Here is a 23,499-nt window from a genome sequence, read left to right as displayed (position 1 = left end):
GACAGAGGCTGCCTGGCGGTGACAGCGCAGCCCCAGGTGCCTGCCGGGTGCTGGGCAGTCAGGGTTTCTGATCCTCCACCAGACCCTGTGGGCGAGGCAGGAGGTTTTCGCTCTCCAGGCGGGTCTGGTTTCTTTCTCTCCTCTGCCGGGTGTCGTCCTGAGCCTGTTACTCCCAGGGAGGTTCACCCACATGTTTTCCTCAAATAGGAGTCTTTTCTGAGCCGAAATTCTTGGGGAAGTAGGCTTGCTGTGAATGAAAAGTAAAACCTCAGTGCACTTAATTTAGATCATGTGTGTTCAGCCTCTTTTACTGCACCTTGTACACCATTCTAATTCCGTGTTGAATACACTTATGTTTAGAGATTATTACTGAAGACAGCAATTTGTTAACCTTTTAGAATGTTTCAGACAATTAGCACAGACATTAAGTAGGAAAACTTGGAAAGCAATAGAGAGCCTTTTCCCAAAGTTGCCCAGTTAAAAAGTAAGCATTTTCACATGAAGCATCGCTGTTCACGTCTCAGAAATATTGAGACGCGAATGCAGGTAGAGCCACAGTGTCGAGCTCTGAAGTTTCTCCTCTGGTTTCGTCCCATCTTCTCTCAGAAACCGGACAGAGTTGGGGAGCATCTGATGATAAATAATCAGGTGCTTTTGATTGTCCCCAAGCGCAGTTAAGGAACAGACGCCGTCCGGTCTGCAGTCTGACCTGGCCCGCGGCCCTGCGTCCCCACTGCCCCCACTGTGTGCTCTGCAGGGGCACCTGGGTGTGTAAGCGGGGAAGCAGGGGAGGGAGGTGGGAATTGACACAGGGCAGCGGCCAGAGGGGAGCGAGGAGCCCCTGTGCAGATCGGGGTCAGTGGTGGGGCTGCCCGAGGACCACTGGCTGCCGGGAGGGGGCAGCGGCAGCCGAGAACCCGGACGGGCGGCCCATGGCGGGGCGTGAGGAGCGGCGGCACCAGGGCGGTTTTCAAGGTGAAACCAGCAAGTTTCCTTAGAGGCTGATGGGCCCAGAAGGGTCAGAGTCGGTTACACGCAGGGGGAGGCTGAGGGGGCCCGGGCCAGGTGCTGGGTTGTCGGTCAGGACAGCTGGGTGTAGGCGTTTTGAATTCAGAGATTAATCTGGGCCCTCCAGCCTGTGGGTGGCCTGGGGGCTTCAGCCCGGACATGCCCACCAGGGGAGCTCGGGAGGAAGGTGAGGTTGGGGCCCCGGGCTGTGCCTGGGAAGGGCGGCGTCCCATGGTGTCCGACCTGGGGAGGGAGGGTCGCGTCAGGTCCCCTGCCCGGTGTGGTGATGGCCCAGGAGCCTTTCCCCATCCTCCACCTGCAGTCACCAGGGGGCCTGCCCCTGCCCAGTTGCCAGGCACCTGTCCGTGTGTCCTCTGAAATGACCACCCCCCCGCCGTGTTCCACGCAGACACACGTGGGGTCGACGGTCACAAACGGCGTGTCCGTGCAGCGTTGCCTGTGTCTCCGTGTGCAGAACTTTCCTTTTTTGAAAATGTGTTGCTTACTTAGTAACTGACATAACATTGAACATGGAAATTGCTGTTTCTTATAGGATATTTATGGTTTCCCCAGAATTCGACGCAAATAGAACTCTGTTGGTGTCAGTATAAGCTTTGATTACTTTTGGTCCAAAATGCCATTTTCAAACGTGTTTCACAGCTGGAGGAAGCACGTCAGATTCATTCTCGTCTTGAGAAGGAGTTCAGCTGCAAGAGCGAGGAGACGGCGCACGTATTGCGGAAGCACCGGGAGCTGCTGGAGCACCTGGACGCGGAGAGCGCGGCCAAGGCCCGGCTGGCGCTGGCGCTGCACACGGCGGAGGGTGAGTGGGGCCTGCCTGCCGGGGGCGCGCGTCGTGCTGGGGTCTCAACAGCAAAGGCGTCAGCCACCTTCCCGGGGGCGCGCGCCTGGTGCCTGGCGCTCGTACCTGGCGCTCGCTCGTGGTGGCCGCGTGTGCTGGGCCCTCGTCTTGCCTGCCGCTCCTGTGCCTCGCAGGGAGGGTGGTCCGGTGCCGTCCCTGGGGGAACAGAACGCCCCGCCCCCGGGGCCTTACAGCGGCCTCCCGCCTGGACTGCAGGCATCGTCGAGGGCTTCACAGAGGAGAGGGCTGGCCTGCAGGAGGCGCTGGGCCAGAAGGAGGCGAGTGAGCAGGGCCTGGTGGCTGAGCTGGAGGGCCTGAGGCAGCAGCTGCAGGGCGCGGCCCGGCGGCAGGCGGAGCTGCAGGAGGAGAACTCGGTGCTGTGGAGCCAGAAGGAGGCCTTGGCTGTGGAAGCCAGAGAGAGGGAGACCGGTAAGGAGGCCGAGCTGCAGCGGGGGCGCGGGCAGAGCCGGGCTGGCTCGGACGCGAGGCTCCGAGGTCAGAGAGGACGACGTTGCTGGCTCGCGGGGCCGCGTGTGGCTTGAGGGCGGCTGCGGTGGCTGGCTGTGCTGTGGGAAAGGCTGCCGACTCTGAGGCCGCGTCGCCCGGCCAGGGGGTCGCCCACCTGTGTGCGGTTGTCAGCCTCGGCGTCCTCGAGGCAGTGGTCCAGCAGGGAGTGTCTGTTTGGGATCAAAGAAATGCAGTTCGGAGCGTGCAGGTTCGGGTCCCGCTGGGCAATAGAAACATTCAGTGCTTTTGACGGTGAGGACGGGGGGGTTTGCCTACAGAGGGTTTAATTGGAGTCAGAGGCAGAAGCCAGTCTGGGCTGAACATGCCTGAGGGCCGAGGCCGTCACGAGGGAGGAGAAGGCCCGTTACGGGGACAGGAGCAGGTGCGTTTCTTGCTGCGCCCCTGGAACCTGGAATCTCTGAGCTTCGGCCCGGGTCCCAAGTTCACGGCTCCCCTCGCTGGGGCCCGGCTTGAGTTCCACTCCTTAATGACCCCCAGGCTCTATGTTAAAGCCCCTGGACATGCTGACTCTGCTTTGTTTCACATTTCACAAGGTAAATAACCAAGAATGTGAAAAAAATGAGGGTTACTTAAAAATTTTCTTTAAAATTACCAGAAAAGTGTCTGTTAACCTTAGCTAGGAGGACATACGGTTTTTGTTTTTGTTTTTTTTTAAACATCTTTATTGGAGTATAATTGCTTTACTGACATACAGTTTTAACCAAAGCAGGTCATTATAGTTTCAGATTCTTAGAAATTTTAGATCTTAAAATATTTAACGTTAAAACATAAAAAGCTTAAAATGTGGAGCTTGTGGGCAGTGGCGGTGGTGGGGGCATGTCTGGGGTGGCGCCTGCGCTCCGCCCTCTGAGGGCCCGCCTTCCTCTCCCTGTGGCCCCCATGGCCCGCCCCGGGCGCGAGTCCGGCCAGGCCCACCTCTCTGCTGCCCCCACCACACAGCAAAGGCGTCAGCGGCCTTCTGACTTTCAGGGGCTCCTGCTGAGCCACCACCCCAGGCAACTCGGAAAACTCATTTCTCTTCCTCCAATGCTTCTTTTTAATTTTCCGATTAATAAACAAACAGTTGTCTGTTTAATTGGTTTCTGCCCTCGTCTTCGGTGCCTCTTCTGGGCGAGACGCATGTTCACGCTCCCACGGCTCTCGAGTGGATGTGCGGGTCCGACGGGCTTGCAGGCTCTTGAAGCAAAGAGTGATTTGTGCCATCGTCTTGGTTTCCATCCGCGTGGGTTACTAAAACTATTTATAGTCACTCCAGACTTCATCTTCTTGTTTAGCTTTAATATATATAACATTCTTTTGTCTCTTTTCCATTTTTTGATGTGAACTTCTGATGGTAAAAAATTAACCTTTTTTTCCCTCTTTTGCTTTGTCTTTCTTTATACTTGAACTGTGTCTAATGGATGTTGTGCTAATTGAGAGCGGACCCGTGGCATCTTCTCAGTTCTGTGTCTGCGGTGAGTCTGTTCCCGCGTCTGCTCGGAGCTTCCTAGGACTTGCTCTCCCCTCCACCTCGAGCTGGGGCAGGGCTGTCCCCTGCTGACTGTGCCGCCGTCCACTTTGCTTGTGTGCTTGCTTCTTCCTCGTTCAGGTCGTGTCCTTGGTCCCCAGCACAGAAGCTTGTCCCGCTTTCCCCTCTCTGCTCGGCCCCCAGGGACAGAGGCGTGTATGAGCACATGAGCGCGTGTGCTCTGTCTGTCCGTGCCGTGTGCACGGTGCTCCCTAAATGGCAGTAAGATGTGGGTTGTTTTCTCCTCGGCTCCCCGCAGACTGGACGCTTTCAGAGAAGGACTGTGAGGGAAACTTTCCAAGACCTCGAGTGCCTGAAAGTTACCTTATTTCAACCTCATCCTTAAATGAAGTGGTAGCTGGAAAGACACAATTCTAGATTAGGTTTCTTTTACTTGAATACTTTGAGACTAAAAACCATTGTTTTCTTGCATCTGGACACCTGCTGGCACATCTGATCGTGTTTCTTTGGAGGTGTTTTTAGAAGTTTCTCTTTGCTCGGATGTTCACACGTCCCGGAACCATATCTGGAGTGGTTTCCCATGCCTGCCCTGCTCTGCCTGCGGCTGGGCGTTTGTTACATCTGGGGCTTTGTCGTCGTTACTTCTTGGCGATGTCTCTTCCGTGCGCACACTTTGCTGTCCCCAGATGCCCTGGGCCACACGTCCCAGTGGGGCAGTGTTCTGGCTGGGGCCCCCTCCTGTTCCTGGTATTGGCGTCCTGGCCTGTGGGTCCGAGTGGTGGCTGGGCCCTCCCCGTCTGAGACCCGTGTTTGTTGTCACGGGCTCTCGTACCTCCAGCTTGCTCTCCCTGCGTGGGGTGTTAGGGCTTCAGAGTCAGGACCCTGTGGGAGATGCAGAGGTGTGGGGTCAGGCGAGCGGCCACGTAACCCTAGGCCTGGTGCCTCCCCTGCGTCCACTGTGACTGCCCCTCACCCCTGCAGAGAGGCCTGGCCCACCTGTGTGGTAGGGGCTGGCTGGCGGGGGGGCAGATCCATGGAACCTTTTCCCGGACCCCGGCCAGTCTTCCGTCCCGTGTTTGTTTTATCCCCAGGAAATTCTCGTGTTTCCTTTGGGTCCTCTCGGTTTGCTTTCATCTTTACATGGTTAACCCACCTTAGTTGCTCACTGTTGTCTGGTCCCTGTCTCTAGCTGCCTGGCCATCTGGGGACCTGCGGGGCGCTGCCGCCCTGCAGGAGTCCACAGCCTGGCACCTGGCCTCCCCTCCCCTTCCCGTCCCTTCCCAGGCGCCGTCCTGGGGCCACTTGGTCCCGATCCTGCTTTGGCTCCTCGTGAACACTGGCCAGCTTCCAAAGGGCGGGGGGTCCTGGTGCCCATGGGGGAATTCAGCTCAGCCTCACCTGTTCTCGCGTGTCTCGTGGGCAGTGCCATGTGTCCCCTGTGTTTTTCCTTGTTGTCTTTAAAAGTCAGCAGCAAAGCCCCTGGGAGCCGGGACCTGCTGCGACACGATGGCCAACAGTGGCCTTAGTCTCAACAGAGACCCAGCGGCTTACGCTGCAGCCGTTACTCACCCTTATGGTCCTGGAGGCGGGTATCCGAGGTGAAGGTGCCGGCACATCACCTTCTGGTGCGAGCCAGCCTCCCACTCGTGGACGCGCCTTCTCACTGGGCCCTCACGTGCAGGAGGGCAGGGGCTCCGTGGGGCCTCTCTTATAAGAGAAGCACTCGTCCCCTCGTGGGCCCCACCCTCAGGACCCCATCACCTCTGAAGGCTCCACCTCCAAACACCAGCATATGAATTCTGGGGGCACAACATTCGGACCAAGCAGTGGCATCACGGAAATAAGGCACGTTTCAGAGGTTGTCCAAGGCCTGGCATCAAGGCCACAACATTTCCTGGAGTCCTGCTGCTGACATTTTCCCTTCTCTTATTTCTAACTTTCATATCCTAAGTCACCCAGTTTTCTGTTTTCATTTTTGAAAATGCTGTGTGTTTTCATTTATAGGCACTCCTGTTTCTGTAGCACACAAGGATTCAGGTTTGTAAAAGCAAATGAGTGATTTCTGTGTGATATGCTATATGTTTGCATCAGGTTTTGCCAATTTTTTACTAAAGAGGACAAGTACTTAGCTTTTGTGGCAAACTACTACATGAAAGATAACTTTGATCTTCAATATTCATACATGAAGATGGGCAAGCATTTCTCTCACGATGCTTAACTGCAGTTGCTGAGCCGCAGGAAGCCTTGTCTTGCCATAGTCGTCCTTGGGCTGGGGGCGTGCACTGGGGGCCCCAGGAGGTCTCCTGATTCTGGAGTTGGCCCTCTGTGAGGCCTTAGTGGCCGCATGGACACCTCCCCTCAGTCCTGCCTGCATAGAGGCTGTGTGACCCTGAAGCGGGTCCTGCCTGGGTGGCTGACCAGGCAGCACTGGTCATCACAGCAGTGACGCACGAGCCCTGGTTTCGGGTCTCTGAGGCCCGTGAAGGACATTGTTCTAACTGCATGTTCAAGCCTAATTTGCCATCGTTGCTGACTTGTTAGCCTGGAAGTTTATTGAGAATGTTACATTAGTGGTGGTGATAGTTTGTCGTAAAAGACAGATTTATACAAACCAAAATAATTAACTTTGGAAAGCTGGTGAAATGTAAATACAAACATATGGGTTTAACATTTCAGTTTCAGGATAGTTTCAACTATCGGGATCTGACAGGTCGAGGGTGCACATCTGTCCTCGCGAGGCGGCTGTGTCCTTGGCTGAGTCACGCCTGTGGGGGGTGGAGGGATACGCACGCTGCGCCCTCCCCCCTCCCCCTCACCCGCGCTCCATCGCTGGAGAAACGCGCGTTTCCATGTTTCTGCCGGCACATGGCTCCCTGAGCTGGGCTCCTCAGCTGTTTCCTCGGCACCTGTAGCTCTTCAGAAGGAAGTGGAGTCGCTCACCAAGGAGCAGTCGGAGACCAAGGAGCAGTCGGAGAAGGACCGTTCAGCTCTGCTCTCCCAGATGAGGCTCCTGGAGGCCGAGCTGGAGGAGCAGCTCTCGCGGCAGCAGGCGTGCGCCCGGCAGGCCGAGGAGCTCTCCGCCCTGAGGCAGCAGATGGGCTCCCTGGACCAGCAGCTGCGCCGCCAGCGCCAGTTCATGGATGTAAGAGTCTCGAGCGATAAGTTTGTTTGCGTCACCGGAGGTCATCTTCATAGTGTGAACTTCTTTCCAGGTTGTTAAGTAGCTTCTGTGCTGGCGTCGGGATGAACGTGAGCACAGCCTGGCAGATGTCTCGGGTGTTGTGCACGTGCATCTTGCCCTGGTCCAGGGCAGCGTCTGCTGGCCCCCTGCCGTCTGCTTTCTGTCTCTCCTTCTGCCTGTGTCTCAGAAGGCGCCCCCGGTCCCACCTGGAGGCTGCGCCTCTTCATGTGGCTCCGTCATTCGCGGTGTCCATGACAAGGGGGCCCCTTCCGCCCTGTCCCCGTCCTCTGCTCCTGCCTGCAAAGGGCGGTGGGGACGCTCGGGGAAACGGTCCAAACTGGGTGCCTCTCGCGACAGGCGCAGGCGGTGGAGCGGGAACGCGAGCGCGAGGACTTCCAGCAGGAGATCCAGAGGCTGGAGGAGCAGCTCCGCCAGGCAGCCCGGCTGCGACCGCCGGGTCCCCGCGACAGCGACGTAAGTCAGCCCGTCTGCCGTGCGCTGGGCCCTGCCCGTGGGGAGCTGTTCTCTGCGCCGCTTTCAAAAAAAGCTTTATCTTTAAACCCTTTTTTGCCTTCCATGTACACGAAAACGACCACGGGTGCAGCTGGATGGTGAGGTGCGAGTGCTCCGTGCTTGTCTGTGTCTGTCTGTCTTCCGTTCGCTCCCTCGATGCTGCCCACCCCCTCGCCTGTTCTCTGCATGACCAGACAGGGAGGGATTGGTGCACGGGGCCCTGTCTCTGTTTGTTTTTCTTGCTTCTTCTGCTTGGGGTCGGATCTGTCTGCTTCCTCCTGTCTGAGGTCGCTGTAGTTGATTTGCTTATTCTTTTCAAAAATTAAAATTACCTTGAGATGATTGTGGATTCACTTGCAGTTAGAGGAACTAAGACCAGTTCCCCCCATGGTGATGTCCTGCAGGAGGTCACAGCCAGGGTGTGGACCTGCAGACAGGAGACGGCGCCCACTCCCTCCCACCCACTAATCTGCGCTCTCTCCGCAGCTTTGCAATTTCCAGGCTGTTGTGCAAACGGACCATAGGTGTAACCTTTGCACTCAGCCTGCTTCTCGACCCTGACCCAGGCGGTGCTGTATCTATCTATGCTCGGTTCTTTTTTTTTTACTGCTCAATGGCTTTCCATTCCTTCCTCTCAAAATTTATTTTATTTTACTAACAAATTCTGTGTTATTTTTTGTATATCTTTTTTTTTTTTTTTTTTTTTTTTTTTTTGCGGTATGCAGGCCTCTCACTGTTGTGGCCTCCCCCGCTGCGGAGCACAGGCTCCGGACGCGCAGGCTCCGGACGCGCAGGCTCAGCAGCCATGGCTCACGGGCCCAGCCGCTCCGCGGCACATGGGATCCTCCCAGACCGGGGCACGAACCCGCATCCCCTGCATCGGCAGGCGGACTCCCAACCACTTGCGCCACCAGGGAGGCCCCTTGTATATCATTTTATAGAGAGAATTCTGTCTATTCTTTCACCAGGCTTCACTGTGCAGCATGGGTCTAGAAAACCATGTAGAGGATCAGTTTTCTCACAGTTGTATTGTTGTACTCTCTTTACTTTGCGAAGTGGGTTTTTTTTTTTTTAAACTATTGTTTCTGAAGCATTTTCTGTGGTTTTTAGATTGAATTGTTAGAAGAAAAATTGAGAGAAAAATCAGATGGACTTAATGAACTGATTATAAAGAAAGATTTGGCAGATAGACAAGTATTAATCCAGGAAGAGGAGATTAAACGTCTGCAGGAGACAAACGCCAGCACCACAAGAAAACTGATGCAGCTCCAGGGAGAACTGGAGAGACAGCGGAAAGCTGCGAGGGACCTGGAGCAGGTGAGCTTGCGGTCCCAGGGCGGAGGGGGGCGGCCGGGGGGAAGCTGCTGTGGCAGCGCTTCATTTTCACCGCAGACCCCCAGCTCTGACTGCTCCACTGTGGACACGGTCACCAAGCGTGTGGGCGTCTCCCCAGTCCCCAGCGACCCCAGCTGGGTGTCCTACGACTTAGCTCAACTCTGACACCGTCTACCTGGAGATGGCGTCAGACCCCACAGCTTAAGGGCTCAGTCCCACAGGACTGTCCCCGCACCCAGATGCCACCTCAGGTCCAACTTTTATAAGTTGAGGATCCCACGACCCGCTCCTGGGTTTCGACGAATTTGCTAGAGTGGCTCACAGAACTCAAAACACTTTACTTACTGGGTTGCCAGTTTATCATAAAAGGATGCAGTTCGGGAACAGCCAGATGGAGGAGGTGCCGACGGCAGGTGGGGAGGGCGCACTGACCCAGAAGCTCCTGGAAACCCATCCTTCTGGGTTTTGTGGAGACTTCATCATGCAGCCATGACTGGCCATTGGTGATGGATTCACCCTTCAGCCCCTCTCCCCCTGCCCTGGAGGCCAGGGCTGAGACTGAAAGTTCTGACCCTTTAATCCCATGGTCAGTTCCCCTGGCGACCAGCCCCCATCCTTCAGTGGCCTGGGGCTTCCCCAAAGTCAGCTCTGTGACTCAGACTCAGATGTGGCTGGAGGGGCTTGTTGGGAACGTAGGGCGGCTTCGTCACTCTCATCGCTCAGGGAGCGCCCAGGTGTCAGGCGCTCTGTGCCAGCGTCGGACAGAGACCGGGTGCGTGTTTCTTATTGCACATCCCAGTGTTGCATCTAGTGTAATAACACTTCATACCAGCTTTATAGCACTCCTTTGTCTCTCAAGTACTCCTGAGTTTATCCCTAGTAATTAAGTAAATCTTCAAGATTTTAGGTTTAGAAAGCTTATTTTATTAAATACTTTACACAGAGCCTAGTTATAATTACTTTAATTTTTGAGAAAGGAATTGATGTCAGCTCCTCAGTGAAAACACCTCCGGTGATAGTTCTTCTAGTTGTCGTTTGGAATTACGCCTCAGCGATGTGCACGTTCTTGTGTCTAAGAGTTTAAGGTGAGGCGGGAAAGCTGCGCGTGGGCAGGTTCCCTGACTGGGGCGGGCGGGGCGGGTAGGAGGGCCTTGCCAGCCAGCGCTGCCCCTCCTCTGCGCATTTAGCCCGAAGGAATCCAAGTCTCTTGTATCTTGTGTCACGGGGGGTTTAAAGGTTACTTGAAAGTCTGAGGCTCAATAAGAAATTTTATTTTGGAATCGTTTTGGCCCTAAGAAAACCCTGGCTCAAGGAGGAGAGTTTTATCAGGTGTGTTTGGTTTGAAAATGCTGATGAGAACCATTAGGTGAAGCCCAGGCCCCTTCTTGAGGATGTGCTGTGTGGGAAGGACGCCCAGCACAGGTCCCGTGGCTCCTGGGTCAGCCAGCTACTCGCTCTGTCCCCCCTTGCTTGGGGACAGTTCTGGGTGGCTCCCTCCCCCAGCCAACAGCTACCGAGCTTACTAGGCACCAGGGTGTAGAAAACGTCTTTTTTTTCCTCTACGAAGTTGGACCATGTGTACAATTTTGGATGCCTGTTTCTTCCCTGCGTAATATGTTGTGACCATTCTGTCCATAGTAAATGTTCCTTGAAAACTTTTTAATGGGCTGCTAGCATTCATTGTATGGATGTGTTGTCAGCCATTGCCCTGTTCTTTGTCAGGTTCTTCCCAGTTAGAACAATTTGCTGACAGGCTGGAGACCCTTTTGGTACCTTGTTGAATAATGACTGGGATAACTTCCTTGCAGTGGAATCTCGGGCGCAAGCGGCGGCTCTGTTTGGGCTGCACCCTCCACTAGGCAGGCGTCTGCTCTGGAGCATGGCTGGGTCTGTGGATGGTGTGTCTGGCATGTGCAGGTGTGCGCAGGTGTGCTCCAGAAGGGCTGAGGATGACCTACACTTTAATAACAAGCTGCAGTTTGAGGCCCCTGATTTCCTGAAACACTTGCCTAAAATAAATGTTTTTTTCTTAAATAGGACAAAGAGGCATTACAGGAACAGCAGATGAGTAACTTGCTCCTGGTGTCCACACTGCAGTCTAAACTGGATGAGGGCAAATGCCTGGGGTCACCTGCGGACAACCGTCCTGACGATGCAGAAGTCCAGCTGGAGGCGGTGCACAGGACGCTGCTGCAGCATGAGGACGAGGTGCGTGTGGGGCGGGCCTTGTGGGAGTGTCCCCTCACTGCTCCGTGTCTGCTGGTGGCCTCCCCTGCGCTTCTGTGTAGAGGGCAGGACATCCAAGCGATACAGTTTGTGGGCTTGTCACTACTGTGTTCGCTTTGTAATTTTAACATTTCTTTGTGGATTATAGGACAGTAAGTTTTTCTGGCACGTACTTTAAATCTTTCCAAGTGATTTTAATAATTATTAAATTGATTAGAATATTAGGTCATTTTTAATGCTTACCTTTAATGCAAGGTTTTAAACTTAAAAGAACAATTAGAAAAAATTAAAGGTGACTTAGTGAAAACGAAGAAGTACTACATCTGAACTTGAAATTAGACGTGCACGACAACAGCACTGCCGTCAGCATCAGAGAACTTCAAGAAGAGAATGCCAGTTTGAAGGTAAGCGAGAAAAACCCACCGACTCCGCCTGTGTCAACCGTGTATGTGCTGTGACCGCTGGAATGACCATCAGCTGTGGGGAGTTGGCCTCGGGCTCCCCGACATTCGTGCGCCTTCCTGCTGAGACAGAAGAGGGACCTCATGCTGGCACCCCTGGGCCAGCTCTAAAGTGTGCAGCGGGGCCAGCTTCTAGGGACCACTAGTGGGAATCAGAGTCACCTTGACTGGTGATGTTCATCTCCTTCACCCCCTGCACCAAACTCTGCTTCCTGTTTGCAAGTCCTTTAAAGGGTTCTTGTTGGAGTAAAGCTACAGGAGAGGCCCTTCCCTAGTGACAGAAACCGTGAAGAGGAGATAAGTCATAACTTAGGAACCGTGTGACTACTTTGGGCTCCGTTCTAGAAGAGGTGATTTCCAGGACGTAGTTGCTTCCTTCTAGGAGCAGAAGAAACTCTGTTTTTAAGTCTTCTCTATTATCTTCATGTAATTGTGCTTTTGCAGCAAAAAATAAAAACAACCTCTGTATAGTGCAGACAGCAACCAAAGTCGTAAAGAGAACATCACCTTCAAAGATGGCCTTGAAATAGTTGAGTTCAGACTCACTTGTTGCCTGTGGTTGCAGCCTGGCGGTCATTGGATGAGTGTGAACTCACCGCAGTGAAGGAAGTCGAAGGGTCGTGTCATTTATGCCTGTTCCCCACAAAGGTTACATCTTCATGATTGTAAAATAATCTTTAGTGAAAATGGAGTTTTAGGCCAAAGGACAACACTGGTTGTCCTTTCGGTAGGGATTCTTCCTTAGTTAATAGATGAGTGGCAGGTAAGAGCACACTTTGCTTGTTCTTTGGTGATTGCTTTGAAACGAGTTGCCTAGAAAAATGCAGTCATTGATTTTTGAAAGCTGAACTAATATGTTATTTTCGGCAGAAAGCACTTTAACAGAAAAACATTTTCAAATTGAGTGTTACTATTTAAAACTGTAGACTTATTTAATTAGGATATTTCGCATCTGCGAGGTCAGGGGACTATTTCCCATAATAATGCTTTCTTGGCATTATTATCATTGTTATCATTTCCACAAGCATTTCTGCAAAACAGAGGAAGGGAGATGACATGTGTGAGTGCGTAGGCCGAGGCGTAGCTGGCCGGGGCGGGGCGTGGCGCCCTCAGCGAGGTGGGCCTCGCCTGGCACTGTGTGTGGGACTGCAGTCTGATCTGGTGTATTAGGCATTACGTTCTTTGTAGTTTGTAAGGTGTCTGGGGGTCAACAGGGGCTTCTGTGTCCTTACACAAAGGTTATAGTTTTTTTTTTTTTTAATTAATGTTGGAGGAGGGTTTAGAGATGGTGGGGCTGTAGAGTAAAAAGGAGTTTTGACTGAAGTTCTTCATGACCCCAAATGTTGCAGTGACAGAGGCTATTGGGAAATTAATGATCTGTGTTGGTACCTTATATATGTGGCAAAATTGTACAATATCCTTTTGTGTTACTTTGAAGAATGCCTTTAAAACCAATGACTAGTTTTTTTAAGGAGATTATATCAGTTATTTGTCCTTAGTACTCTATAATGAGCCATGTGAGTGTAATTTTACATACTAAAAAATATCTTAAATATTAAAAATAGTTTATGTGATAAGGAAAATATTTTAGTTCCATTAAGAATAGAAAACTATTATAAAGACAATCCCAAATGTTTTCTTTTGGGATTTTTGTTCATTTCTAGATATGTAAATTTGTACATCATTTGTTTTATGTAATTCTACTCCTTTTTTGTGAAAATGTCGACGATATCTTTACTTTGATATAATAAAACAAAGTTCCATTTGTAGGACTGACTCTCGTTAGATTTCTAATTCTGTGAAAGAAACCACGTTTTGTTATATTTTCTGTCCTTATTTTGTGTCAGTGAAGGTTTTCATCATTTAGAATCATGGTACCGTTAGTTTTTTTGGAATGCTGTACACTTATGTTCCCACCATTCTTTGTTAAGACCTCTTTTGATGTGGTTATTGTTCTTTCTTTTCTGTGCTTCCTTCTCCAGCAGCTACTTGACATCCTAACACCTTATTCTCAACATGTATTGTCCCTTCCTTCATTATTTATTCTAATCCTTGGATTAGTGTTGTTTCTTTAATTTTATCATTTACTCTCCCCCTTATTCTATAATTTTCAAGGAAGAGGTCTTAAACTTTTTTTTTTTTTTTTTTTTCGGTACGCGGGCCTCTCACTGTTGTGGCCTCTCCCATTGCGGAGCACAGGCTCCGGATGTGCAGGCTCAGCGGCCGTGGCTCACAAGCCCAGCCACTCCATGGCATGTGGGATCTTCCCAGACCGGGGCACGAACCCATGTCCCCTGCATCGGCAGGTGGACTCTCAACCACTGCGCCACCAGGGAAGCCCTGAACGTTTTTTATTAAATGTATTCCTAAGTATCTTAGGTTTGTTGCACTATTGGAAATGGGCTTAAATTTATTTTTATTATCCAGTTGTTTGCCATGAGTATACACACATACATACATATATGTATATAATTTTTGTATATTAACCTTGTATCTTGTTACCTTGCTAAACTCATATATACTAGTAGTGTTTTTGTAGATTTCTAGGGCTTTCTATGTAGAAGAGTACACCGTCTGCAAATAGACAGTTTTGTTTCTTTCCAGTCTTTGTTCTTATTTCTTTTCCTTTCTTATTACAATGTCTAGCACTTCCAGTGTAGTGTTAAATAAAACAGGTGAGAGCAGTCATCCTTGCCTTGTTCCTGATCTTGGAGGAAAGTGTTCATCGTTTTGCCATTAAGTATAATGTCAGCTGTAGGTTTTTCATAGATATCTTTCATCAGATTGAGGATGTTCCCTTTTGTTTCTGCGTTGCTTCCTCTAAATCTTTTTTTTTTTTTTTTTTTTTTTTCTTTTTGCGGTATGCGGGCCTCTCACTGTTGTGGCCTCTCCCGTTGCGGAGCACAGGCTCCGGATGCGCAGGCCCAGCGGCCATGGCTCACGGGCCCAGCCGCTCCGCGGCATATGGGATCCTCCCAGACCGGGGCACGAACCCGTATCCCCTGCATCGGCAGGCGGACTCTTAACCACTGCGCCACCAGGGAGGCCCCTCTAAATCTTTTGAAATACTTATATTATTTTTCTTTTAACTCTTCGAATAGGGTTAACTACATTGAGTGATTTTTGAAGGTTAAGCCAACCTTGCATTCCTAGGATAAACTCTACTTGGTGGTGATGAACTACCCTTTTAATACATTGTTGGATTTGACTTGCTGATCTTTTTTTAGTGGATTTTTCATCTGTGTTCATTGAGCTACTTTTTAAAAAAATATATTTTATCAGGTTTTGGTATGAAGGTTTTGCTGGGCTTATAAAATGTTGGAAATTTTCCCACTTCTTTTTCTGAAAGAGGTTATTTAAATACATGTGATTTCTTCTCTAAATATTTTAATAGAATGTACAGTGAAACCATCTGGCCCTGCAGGCTACCGAAGTGGTGAGGTTTTTGGTAATGAATTCTGTTTCTTTAATAGGTATAGGGGTGTTTAGATTTCTGTTTTATCTTGTGTTACTTTTGACTGACTGTGTTTTTCAAGGAGCTTGTCCACTTCATCTAAATTGTCAAATTTCTTGGCATGAAGGAGTTTATAATCGTTCCTTATTAGTCATTAATCTTATTAACCATTTTCTTATTAACTCATCGAATAGCCGTAAGTTATGCATTGATGACCCTTTTTTCATTCCTGATATTGATGAATTTGTGTTTTCTCTTTTTCTGAGGTCTCTGTAGCCTAAGGGTTTATCAGTTTTACTGGTGTTTTAAAAAAACAGCTTTTGGCTTTACTAGTTTTCTCAATTTTTTTCCTATTTCTTTGATTTCTCTTATTTTCATTATTGGATTCCTTTTACCTCCCTTGGGTTTATTTTACTCTTCTTTTTCTAGCTTCTTTAGGTGAAACCTTAAGTCACTGATTTCATTTATTTATTTATTTAATTTATTTGGCTGCGTCGGTTCGTAGTTGTGGCACGTGGGGTCCTTCACTGTGGTGCGTGGGCTCTTTGTTGCAGTCTGCGGGCTTCTCTCTAGTTGTGGCACATGGCCTCCAGAGCGCACAGGCTCAGTAGTTGTGGCCCACAGGCTTAGTTGCCCCGTGGCATGTGGGATCTTAGTTCCCCAACCAGGGATTGAACCTTCATCCCCTGCACTGGAAGGTGGATTCTTAACCACTGAACCACCAGGGAAGTCCTGTCACTGATTTGAGACAGTCCTTATTTTTTTGATAAAACCATTTCTTATCTGTAAATTTTTCAGGGTATTAAAAAAAATTCACACACACAAATTCACTTTTTGGGGGATAGTTCTGTGAGTTCTGAAAAATGCATCTAGTCCTGTAATCACCACCACAAACAAGACACAGTACAGCGCCCCACTCAGAAAGTCTCCCTGTGCTGCCCCTTTGTGGTCACCAACCCCACACCCAACCTCTCACAGCCACTGATCTGCTCTTCAGCTCTACAGGTTGTGCCTTTTGCAGAATGCTATGTATGTCAAGTCACTTAGCATAATATGTTTGAAATTCATCCATCTTGTTGCGTGTGGCAGTAATTTGTTCCTTTATTTCTGAGTAATACTGTCTAGATGTCCCATGGTTTATTCATTCACTCATTGACATATGTTTGGATTGTTTCTAGGTTTTGGAAGTTATGAATTGAGCTACTGTAAACATTCATGTGCAGGTTTTTGTGTGAAAATAAGTTTCCAGTTCTTTAGGGTAAATACCTGTGAGTAGAATGGCTGATTCATATGTAAGTATATGTTTAACCTTAAAAGAAACTGCCAAACGGTTTTGCAAAGTTGCTGGACCATTTTACATTCCCAGCAGCAGCGTATGAGGGCTCTAGTAACCATGTCCTCATCAGCACTTGGTATGGTCAGTCTTTTTCACTTGTAGCCATTTTAATAGGTGTGTAGTGGTATCTCCTTATAGTTTTAATTTGCACTTCCTCAATGACTAATGATCTTGAGCGTCTTTTTATGTGCTTGTTTGCCATCCATGTTGTGGTGAAATGTTTGTTCAAATCCTTTGCTACTTTTTTTATTACTTTTTTTTAATTGAAGTGGTCAATTTGTAATATTATATTAGTTTCAGGTATACAAGATAGTAATTCAGTATTTTTGTAGATTCTACTCCATTTAAAGTTATTACAAAATAATAGCTATTATATTTCCCTGTGTCATACAATATATCCTTTTTGCTTATTTATTTTATATAAAGTAGTTTGTGTCTTAATCTCATACCCCTGTCTTGCCCTTCCCCCTTCCCTCTCCCCATTTGTAATCACTAATTTGTTCTCTATGTCTGTGAGTCTGTTTCTGTCTTGTTATATACATTTGTTTATTTTATTTTTTAGATTCCACGTATAGGTGATAACATACAGTATTTGTCTTTCTCTGTCTGACTTATTTCACTAAGTATAATACCCTCTAGGTCCATCCATGTTATTGCAAATGGCAGAATTTCATCCTTTTTTATGGCTGAGTAGTATTCCATTGTATATTTGTGCTACATCTTCTTTATCCATTCATTTGTCGGTGGACACTTAGGTTGCTTCCTTATCTTGGCTATTGTAAATAGTGCTGCTATGAACAGTGGGGTCCATGTATCTTTTTGAATGAGTATTTTCATTTTCTTCAGCTATATACCCAGGAGTGGAATTGCTGGATCATATGGTAGTTCTATTTTTAGTTTTTTGAGGAACCTCCTTATTCTTTTACGCAGTGACTGCACCAATTTACAGTCATGTCAACAGTGTGATAGGATTCTCACATCCTCACCAACATTTGTTATTTGTGTTCTTTTTGATGGCAGCCATTCTGACAGGTGTAATATCTCTGACAGGTAATATCTCATTATGGTTTTGATTTTCATTTCCCTGATGATTAGTGATGTAGAGCATTTTTCCATGTGCCTGTTGACCATCTGCATTTCCTCTTTGGAAAATCATATGTTATGGTCTTCTGCCCGTTTTTTTTTTTTTTTGGCTGCGCCGCATGGCATGCAAGATCTTAGTTCCCTGAGCAGGGATCAAACCCATGCCCCCAGCAGTGGAAGCGCAGAGTTTTAACCACTGGACCGCCAGGGAAGTCCTTCTCATTTTTTAATCAGATTGTTTGTGTTTTTGATGTTGAGTTGTATGAATGGTTTATATATGTTGGATATTAACCCTTTATTGGTCATAATGTTTGTAAATATTTTCTGCCATTCAGTAGGTTGTCTTTTCATTTTGTCGATGGCTTCCTTTGCTCTGCAAAAGCTTTTCAGTTTATTTAGGTCCCATTTGTTTATTCTTGCTTTTGCTTCCTGTGCTTTAGGAGACAGCACCATGAAAATGTTGCTATAATTTATGTCACAGAGTGTTCTGCCCGTGTCTTCCTCTAGCAGTTTTATGGTTTCCGGTCTTGCATTTAGGTCTTTTTTTTTTTTTTTACAGTTTTTATGGAGCTATATATATATATTTTTTTACTTATTTTTATTTTTTATTTTATATTTTTAATTTTTGGCTGTGTTGGGTTTTGTTGCTGTGCACGGGCTTTCTCTAGTTGCGGCAAGCGGGGGCTACTCTTTGTTGCCCTGCGCAGGCTTCTCATTGCAGTGACTTCTCTTCTTGCAGTGCGTGGGCTTCAGTAGTTGCAGCACACGGGCTCAGTAGTTGCAGCATGTGGGCCCTAGAGCACATGGGCTTCAGTATTTGCAGTGCGTGGGCTCAGTAGTTGAGGTGTGCAGGCTGTAGGCGCTCAGGCTTCAGTAGTTGTGGCTCACGGACTTCAGTAGTTGTGGCTCACGGGCTCTAGAGTGCAGGCTCAGTAGTTGTGGCACATGAGCTTTGTTGCCGTGTGGCATGTGAGATCTTTCCGGACCAGGGATCGAGCCTGTGTCCCCTGCATTGGCAGATGGATTCTTAACCACTGCAGCACCAGGGAAGTCCTGTGCACTTAGGTCTTTAATCCATCTTTTATTTATTTTTGTATATAGTATTAGAGAATGTTCTAATTTCATTCTTTTACGTGTAGCTCTCCTGTTTTCTCAGCACCACTTATTAAAGAGTCTGTCTTTTCTCCATTGTACATTCTTGCCTCCTTTGTTGTTGATTAATTGACCATAAGGGTGTGGGTTTATTTCTGGGCTCTGTATTCTGTTCCATTGATCTGTGTGTCTGTTTTTGTGCTAATACCATGCTGTTTTGATTACTGTAGCTTCGTAGTGCAGTCTGAAGTTAGGGAGCATGGTACCTCCAGCTTTGTTCTTTTTCTCAAAATTTCTTTGGCAAATTGGTGTTTTCTGTGGTGCCATATTCATTCTAGGATTATTTGTTCTGGTTCTGTGGAACCTGTCGCAGGTATTTTCATAGGGAGTGCATTAAATCTGTAGATTGCTTTAGGTACTATAGACATTTTAACAGTATTCTTCCAATCTCTGAACATGGAATATCTTTCCATTTCTTTGTATTATCTTCAATTTCCTTCATCAGTGTTTTATAGTTTTCAGAGTAGAGGTCTTTCACCTCCTCAGATAAGTTTATTCCTAGTATTTTATTCTTTTTGATGTTTTCTTTCTCTTCTGGTACTTCATTATTAATGTATAGAAAAAGCAACAGATTTCTGTATATTAATCTTGTATCCTTAAACTTTTCTGATTTCAGTTTAGTTTTAATAGTTTTTTGTTGGAGACTTTGGGGTTTTCTATATAAAGTATTAACATCATCTGCAAATAGTGATAGTTTTAGTTTTTCCCTTCCAATTTGGATGCCTTTTATTTCTTTTTCTTGTCTGATTGCTGTGTCTAGGACTTCTAATACTATGATAAATAGAAGTAGCAAGAGTAGGTATTCTTGTCTTTTTCCTGATTTTAGAGGGAAGGCTTTCAAGCTTTCACCAATAATATGATGTTAGCTGTGGATTTGTCATAAATGGCCTTTATTATATTGAGATATATTTCCTCTTTATCAACTTTGATGAGAGTTTTTATCATGAATGGATGTTGAATTTTGGCACATGCTTTTACTGCATCTATTGAGACGATCGTGTATTTTTATCCTTCTTTTTGGGAATGTGGTGTATCATATTGGTTAATTTACAGATACTGAATCCTCCTTGCGTCCCTGGAATAAATCTCACTTGATCATTGTGTGTGATTTCTTAATGTATTGTTGGATTGGTTTGCTAATATTTTATTGAGGATTTTTACATCTATATTCATTAGAGATATTGCCATAACTGTCTTTTGGTAGTGTCTTTTTTTGGTTTTGGTATCAGGGTACTGATGACCTCACAGAATAAGTGTGGGAGTGTTCCCTCCTCTTCAGTGTTTTGGAATTGTTTGAAAAGGATAGGGATTAGCACTTCTTTACATTTTTGGTACAGTTCCCCTGTGAAGCTGTCTGTTACTGGACTTCCGATTCTTTTGCTAATTTTTTAAAAGTTGGGTTCATTTTCTTATTGTTCAGTTTTGGGAATTTATATCTTCTGAATACTTTTTTGATATATGATCTGCAGGTATTTAACCCACTGTGTGGTTTGTCTCTTCACTCTTCAATAGTATGTTCCACAGATCAAGACCTTTTTAGTTTTGATAAAGTTCAATTTATTAAATTTTTAAATGGGCTATGCTTTTGGAGTTGTATCTAAGAGCTCTTCTCCTAACCCAAGACGACAAAAATATTCTCTTATGTTTTCACTTAGAAATTTCATAGTTTTGCTTTGTATTCAAATCTATGATATACTTTATATTTGGGCACATGGATGTCTAATTTTTCCAGCTCTGTTCAAACGCTAATCTTTTTTCCATTTAATTGCCTTTACACCATTCACAAAAATCAGTTAACCATATTTGTTTAGATATCTGAACTCTGTTCAGTTATATTGATTGAGATTTCTCTTTCTTTACTAATATCACACTATTTCTATTTCTATACTTTTACAGTAAGTCTTGAAACCAGGTAATGTAAGTCATCCAACTTTTTCTGTTTACAAATTTGTTTTGGCTCTTCTACTTCCTTTAACTTTCCATGTAATTGTAGAAGCAACAAAGTGATACCTGCAAAAATGTCTTGCTGGTATTTTGATTGGGATTGCATTGAATCTATAGATTGATCTGGAGAAAATTAACATCTTAACAATTTTGAGTCTTCCAAACCATGAACATGGTGTAAGTCTCCATTTATTTGTCTTCTTGAATTTCTTTCAGTGATGTGTGGTTTTCAATTTATATATACTGCATATATATTTTGTTAGATTTATATCTAGGTACTTTATTTTTTGTTGTGCTATCTTAAATGATATGTTCATTTAATTTAAAAAATGGTGTGTTTTATTTAATGTTAAATTCTAATATGGTAGATTATATTGATGAATTTTCAAATATTGAATCAGCCCTGAATCCCTGGAATAAACCCCACTTGGTCATGGTGTATGGTTCTTTTATATCTGCTGAATTCTATTTACTAGTGTTTTTTTTGTTTGTTTGTTTGTTTGCGGTACACGGGCCTCTCACTGTTGTGGCCTCTCCCGTTGCGGAGCACAGGCTCAGGATGCGCAGGCTCAGTGGCCATGGATCACGGGCCTAGCTGGTCCGCGGCATGTGGGATCTTCCCGGACCGGGGCATGAACCCATGTCCCCTGCATCGGCAGGCGCACTCTCAACCACTGCGCCACCAGGGAAGCCCCTTTACTAGTGTTTTATTAAGAATTTATATATTCATAATGGATATTGGTCTGTAGTTTTCTTGTGATATCTGTCTGGTTTTGGTATCAAGGTAATATTGGCCTCACTGAATGAATTGTTCCCTCTTCTGTTTTCTGTAAAAGATTGTTCAGTATTAGTGCTATTTATTATTTAACTCATTACTGATGGGGGGATTTTTGTAGAAACTAACACCTGTGGCCGGCGGTTTTTATTTTGGCCAGCCAAAAATACTTCTGTTATTTCAGTAACACTTTGCAGGTTATTACATTCAATAGTTACACCTGATGCACCTGTAAAGTCTCCTAATTTTTGTGAAATGTTGTCCTCGGTCCGCTCTCCTGTAGAAGCAAAGGAGCATTCTCCAGCACTGTGAGTTTCATTTTCACTTTCCGTGTTGGAATTAATCACTAAGGTTTTCTGTCTTTTTGTTGATCTAATAGTCACATCATCTGAATCAGAACTATATTCTGCAGAATTATCATTTTCTGAGACACTAGTGTATATGTTGCTCGGACAGTCAGAGAAAGTATCTGCAAAAAGTCACTGAAAAATCCTTCACTCAAAATTTCACGAGGCGTCATTTTTGAAAATTTTACATTTATAACATACACAATGTTGGAACAGAAACCTAACAGAGCAAAATGTGAATGATAACGACAATCGTAAGTTGTATAATGAACCCTTGATCAGTTTTAAGCTTGAGCAACTTTGCACAGTGATGTTAATTGTATCACTCTCTAAAAACGCATTGATACGTCTCCAGTCAATAACAGTCGGGTAACAAAAGACGTATTAATATGTCTCCTGTCAATAATGTGTTAATTGTTGAGTAACACCATCTGGGCCTGGCAAGTTCTCTTTTTGTTTTTTGTTTTTAAATTACAGATTCAGTTTCCTCAATACTTATGGGGTTGTTCAAATTAATATTTCGCACTGGGAAGTTTTGGGCCATTATTTATTGAGGTATTTTTTGGCATCATTCTCTTCTAGAGCTCCAGTTACAAATACACCATACCTTTTACATCGTCCTATGGGTATTGGAAGCTGTGTGCATTTTTTATAATTCTTTTCCTCTGATGGGATAATGTCTGTGACTCTTCAGACTTTGAACTCTGTCATGTTCAGGATTTTCTCAAGGCCATTGGAGTGATTTTCTAAATTTCCTATCTTTTTGTTTATCATGAACATGCTTACCTTTATGTCCTTGAACACAGTTATAACATCCTTATTTGCTTGTTCCAGCATTTTTGTCATCTCAGTTTTAGTTGTCACTGGTTGTCTTTTCGTGTCAGAGTAAGCCACATGATGCTGATTTTTTAAAAAATAATTTTGATTTGCATCCTTGATATTCTGCAAATAATGTTGTGGGAACTCTTGCTTCCCCAAACAGTGAGATTTTTCTTTTAGTGGTAGTCATGTTGGTTGGCCTTGAAGTTTGCGCTCTGTCTTGCCTGTAGAGGTCGCATCCAGTGTGGTTTCCCTTCCCTGCTCCTCCGTCTGTTGTCCTTTTCTCTCCAGAGCCGTGGCAGCCCTGGCTGCCCCAGTTCCCTCTTCTCGGCCTCATCTGGCCGCACTGCCTGACGGCACAGCCTGAAAGATGGAAACTCCCCCGTCTGGTAGCCTTTGCTGCATCAGAATCCCCAGCGTGACGTCCTGGGCCTGTAGGCAGGTGGGATGTACCTCTGGGTTTCACGGAGTCGGTCTGCATGCCCATCGTGGAGCTCCGTGGGCCCTCTTTGTGACGCCGTGCTGTGGCTGACTTTCAAGATGCCCACAGAATCCGCTGGCTGAGAGAGAAGCACCCTCTGAGCCTCACTCTTAGCTGCCTGGGGTGCGTGGCACCATCCTGTGCACTGTGCACTGTCGCGTGTCAGAAGGCACCGCTCCTCCCGCATTCAGGGAGATGCGACACACGTGTTCTGGCCCTTTTTCTAGGTTCTGCAACTGCAGTTCTGTTCTTCCCTCTCTGGGCTTTGTGAACAGCGTTGCCCCTGTGCTTCCTCACTTGCTCCAACTGCACTGTATCTTACAGGACTTATTTTAGATTTTAGTGTCTTACTTTTTAACGCCACTTTCATGTGCTAGCTTTGATATTTTAAGTGTGATGCTTGTGTTGTGACTTCGGCGCTTTTGTTGTGCACACGTTTTCATCTCAGTGTGCTGAGTGCGCTGAGTGCATCAGGCCAAACGTATGCAGACAGAGTTACCCCCCGACTCCCTTCAGTCGTCTGTGG

The 23,499-nt window shown here is 46.7% G+C and overlaps 1 protein-coding gene across 5 annotated transcripts in view; it reads left to right on the top strand.

Moving 5' to 3' along the window:
- The window catches only part of PCNT (pericentrin), a 105,559-nt gene that overhangs the window by 47,585 nt on the left and 34,475 nt on the right, over nucleotides 1–23,499 (top strand). For all 5 annotated transcript variants that reach the window (XM_060100305.1, XM_060100301.1, XM_060100303.1 and 2 more), the window contains 6 exons: nucleotides 1,669–1,831; nucleotides 2,087–2,299; nucleotides 6,779–7,008; nucleotides 7,405–7,521; nucleotides 8,671–8,877; nucleotides 10,933–11,103. In XM_060100305.1, coding sequence (XP_059956288.1) covers nucleotides 1,669–1,831; nucleotides 2,087–2,299; nucleotides 6,779–7,008; nucleotides 7,405–7,521; nucleotides 8,671–8,877; nucleotides 10,933–11,103 — 1,101 coding nt within the window. The remainder of the gene's footprint in view (nucleotides 1–1,668; nucleotides 1,832–2,086; nucleotides 2,300–6,778; nucleotides 7,009–7,404; nucleotides 7,522–8,670; nucleotides 8,878–10,932; nucleotides 11,104–23,499) is intronic.

Source organism: Mesoplodon densirostris, chromosome 5 (assembly GCF_025265405.1).
Source record: "Mesoplodon densirostris isolate mMesDen1 chromosome 5, mMesDen1 primary haplotype, whole genome shotgun sequence".
Classification (NCBI taxonomy): domain Eukaryota; kingdom Metazoa; phylum Chordata; class Mammalia; order Artiodactyla; family Ziphiidae; genus Mesoplodon; species Mesoplodon densirostris.
The sequence above is the reverse complement of the archived record's forward strand: the minus strand, read 5'-3'. Positions and strand labels throughout refer to the sequence as shown.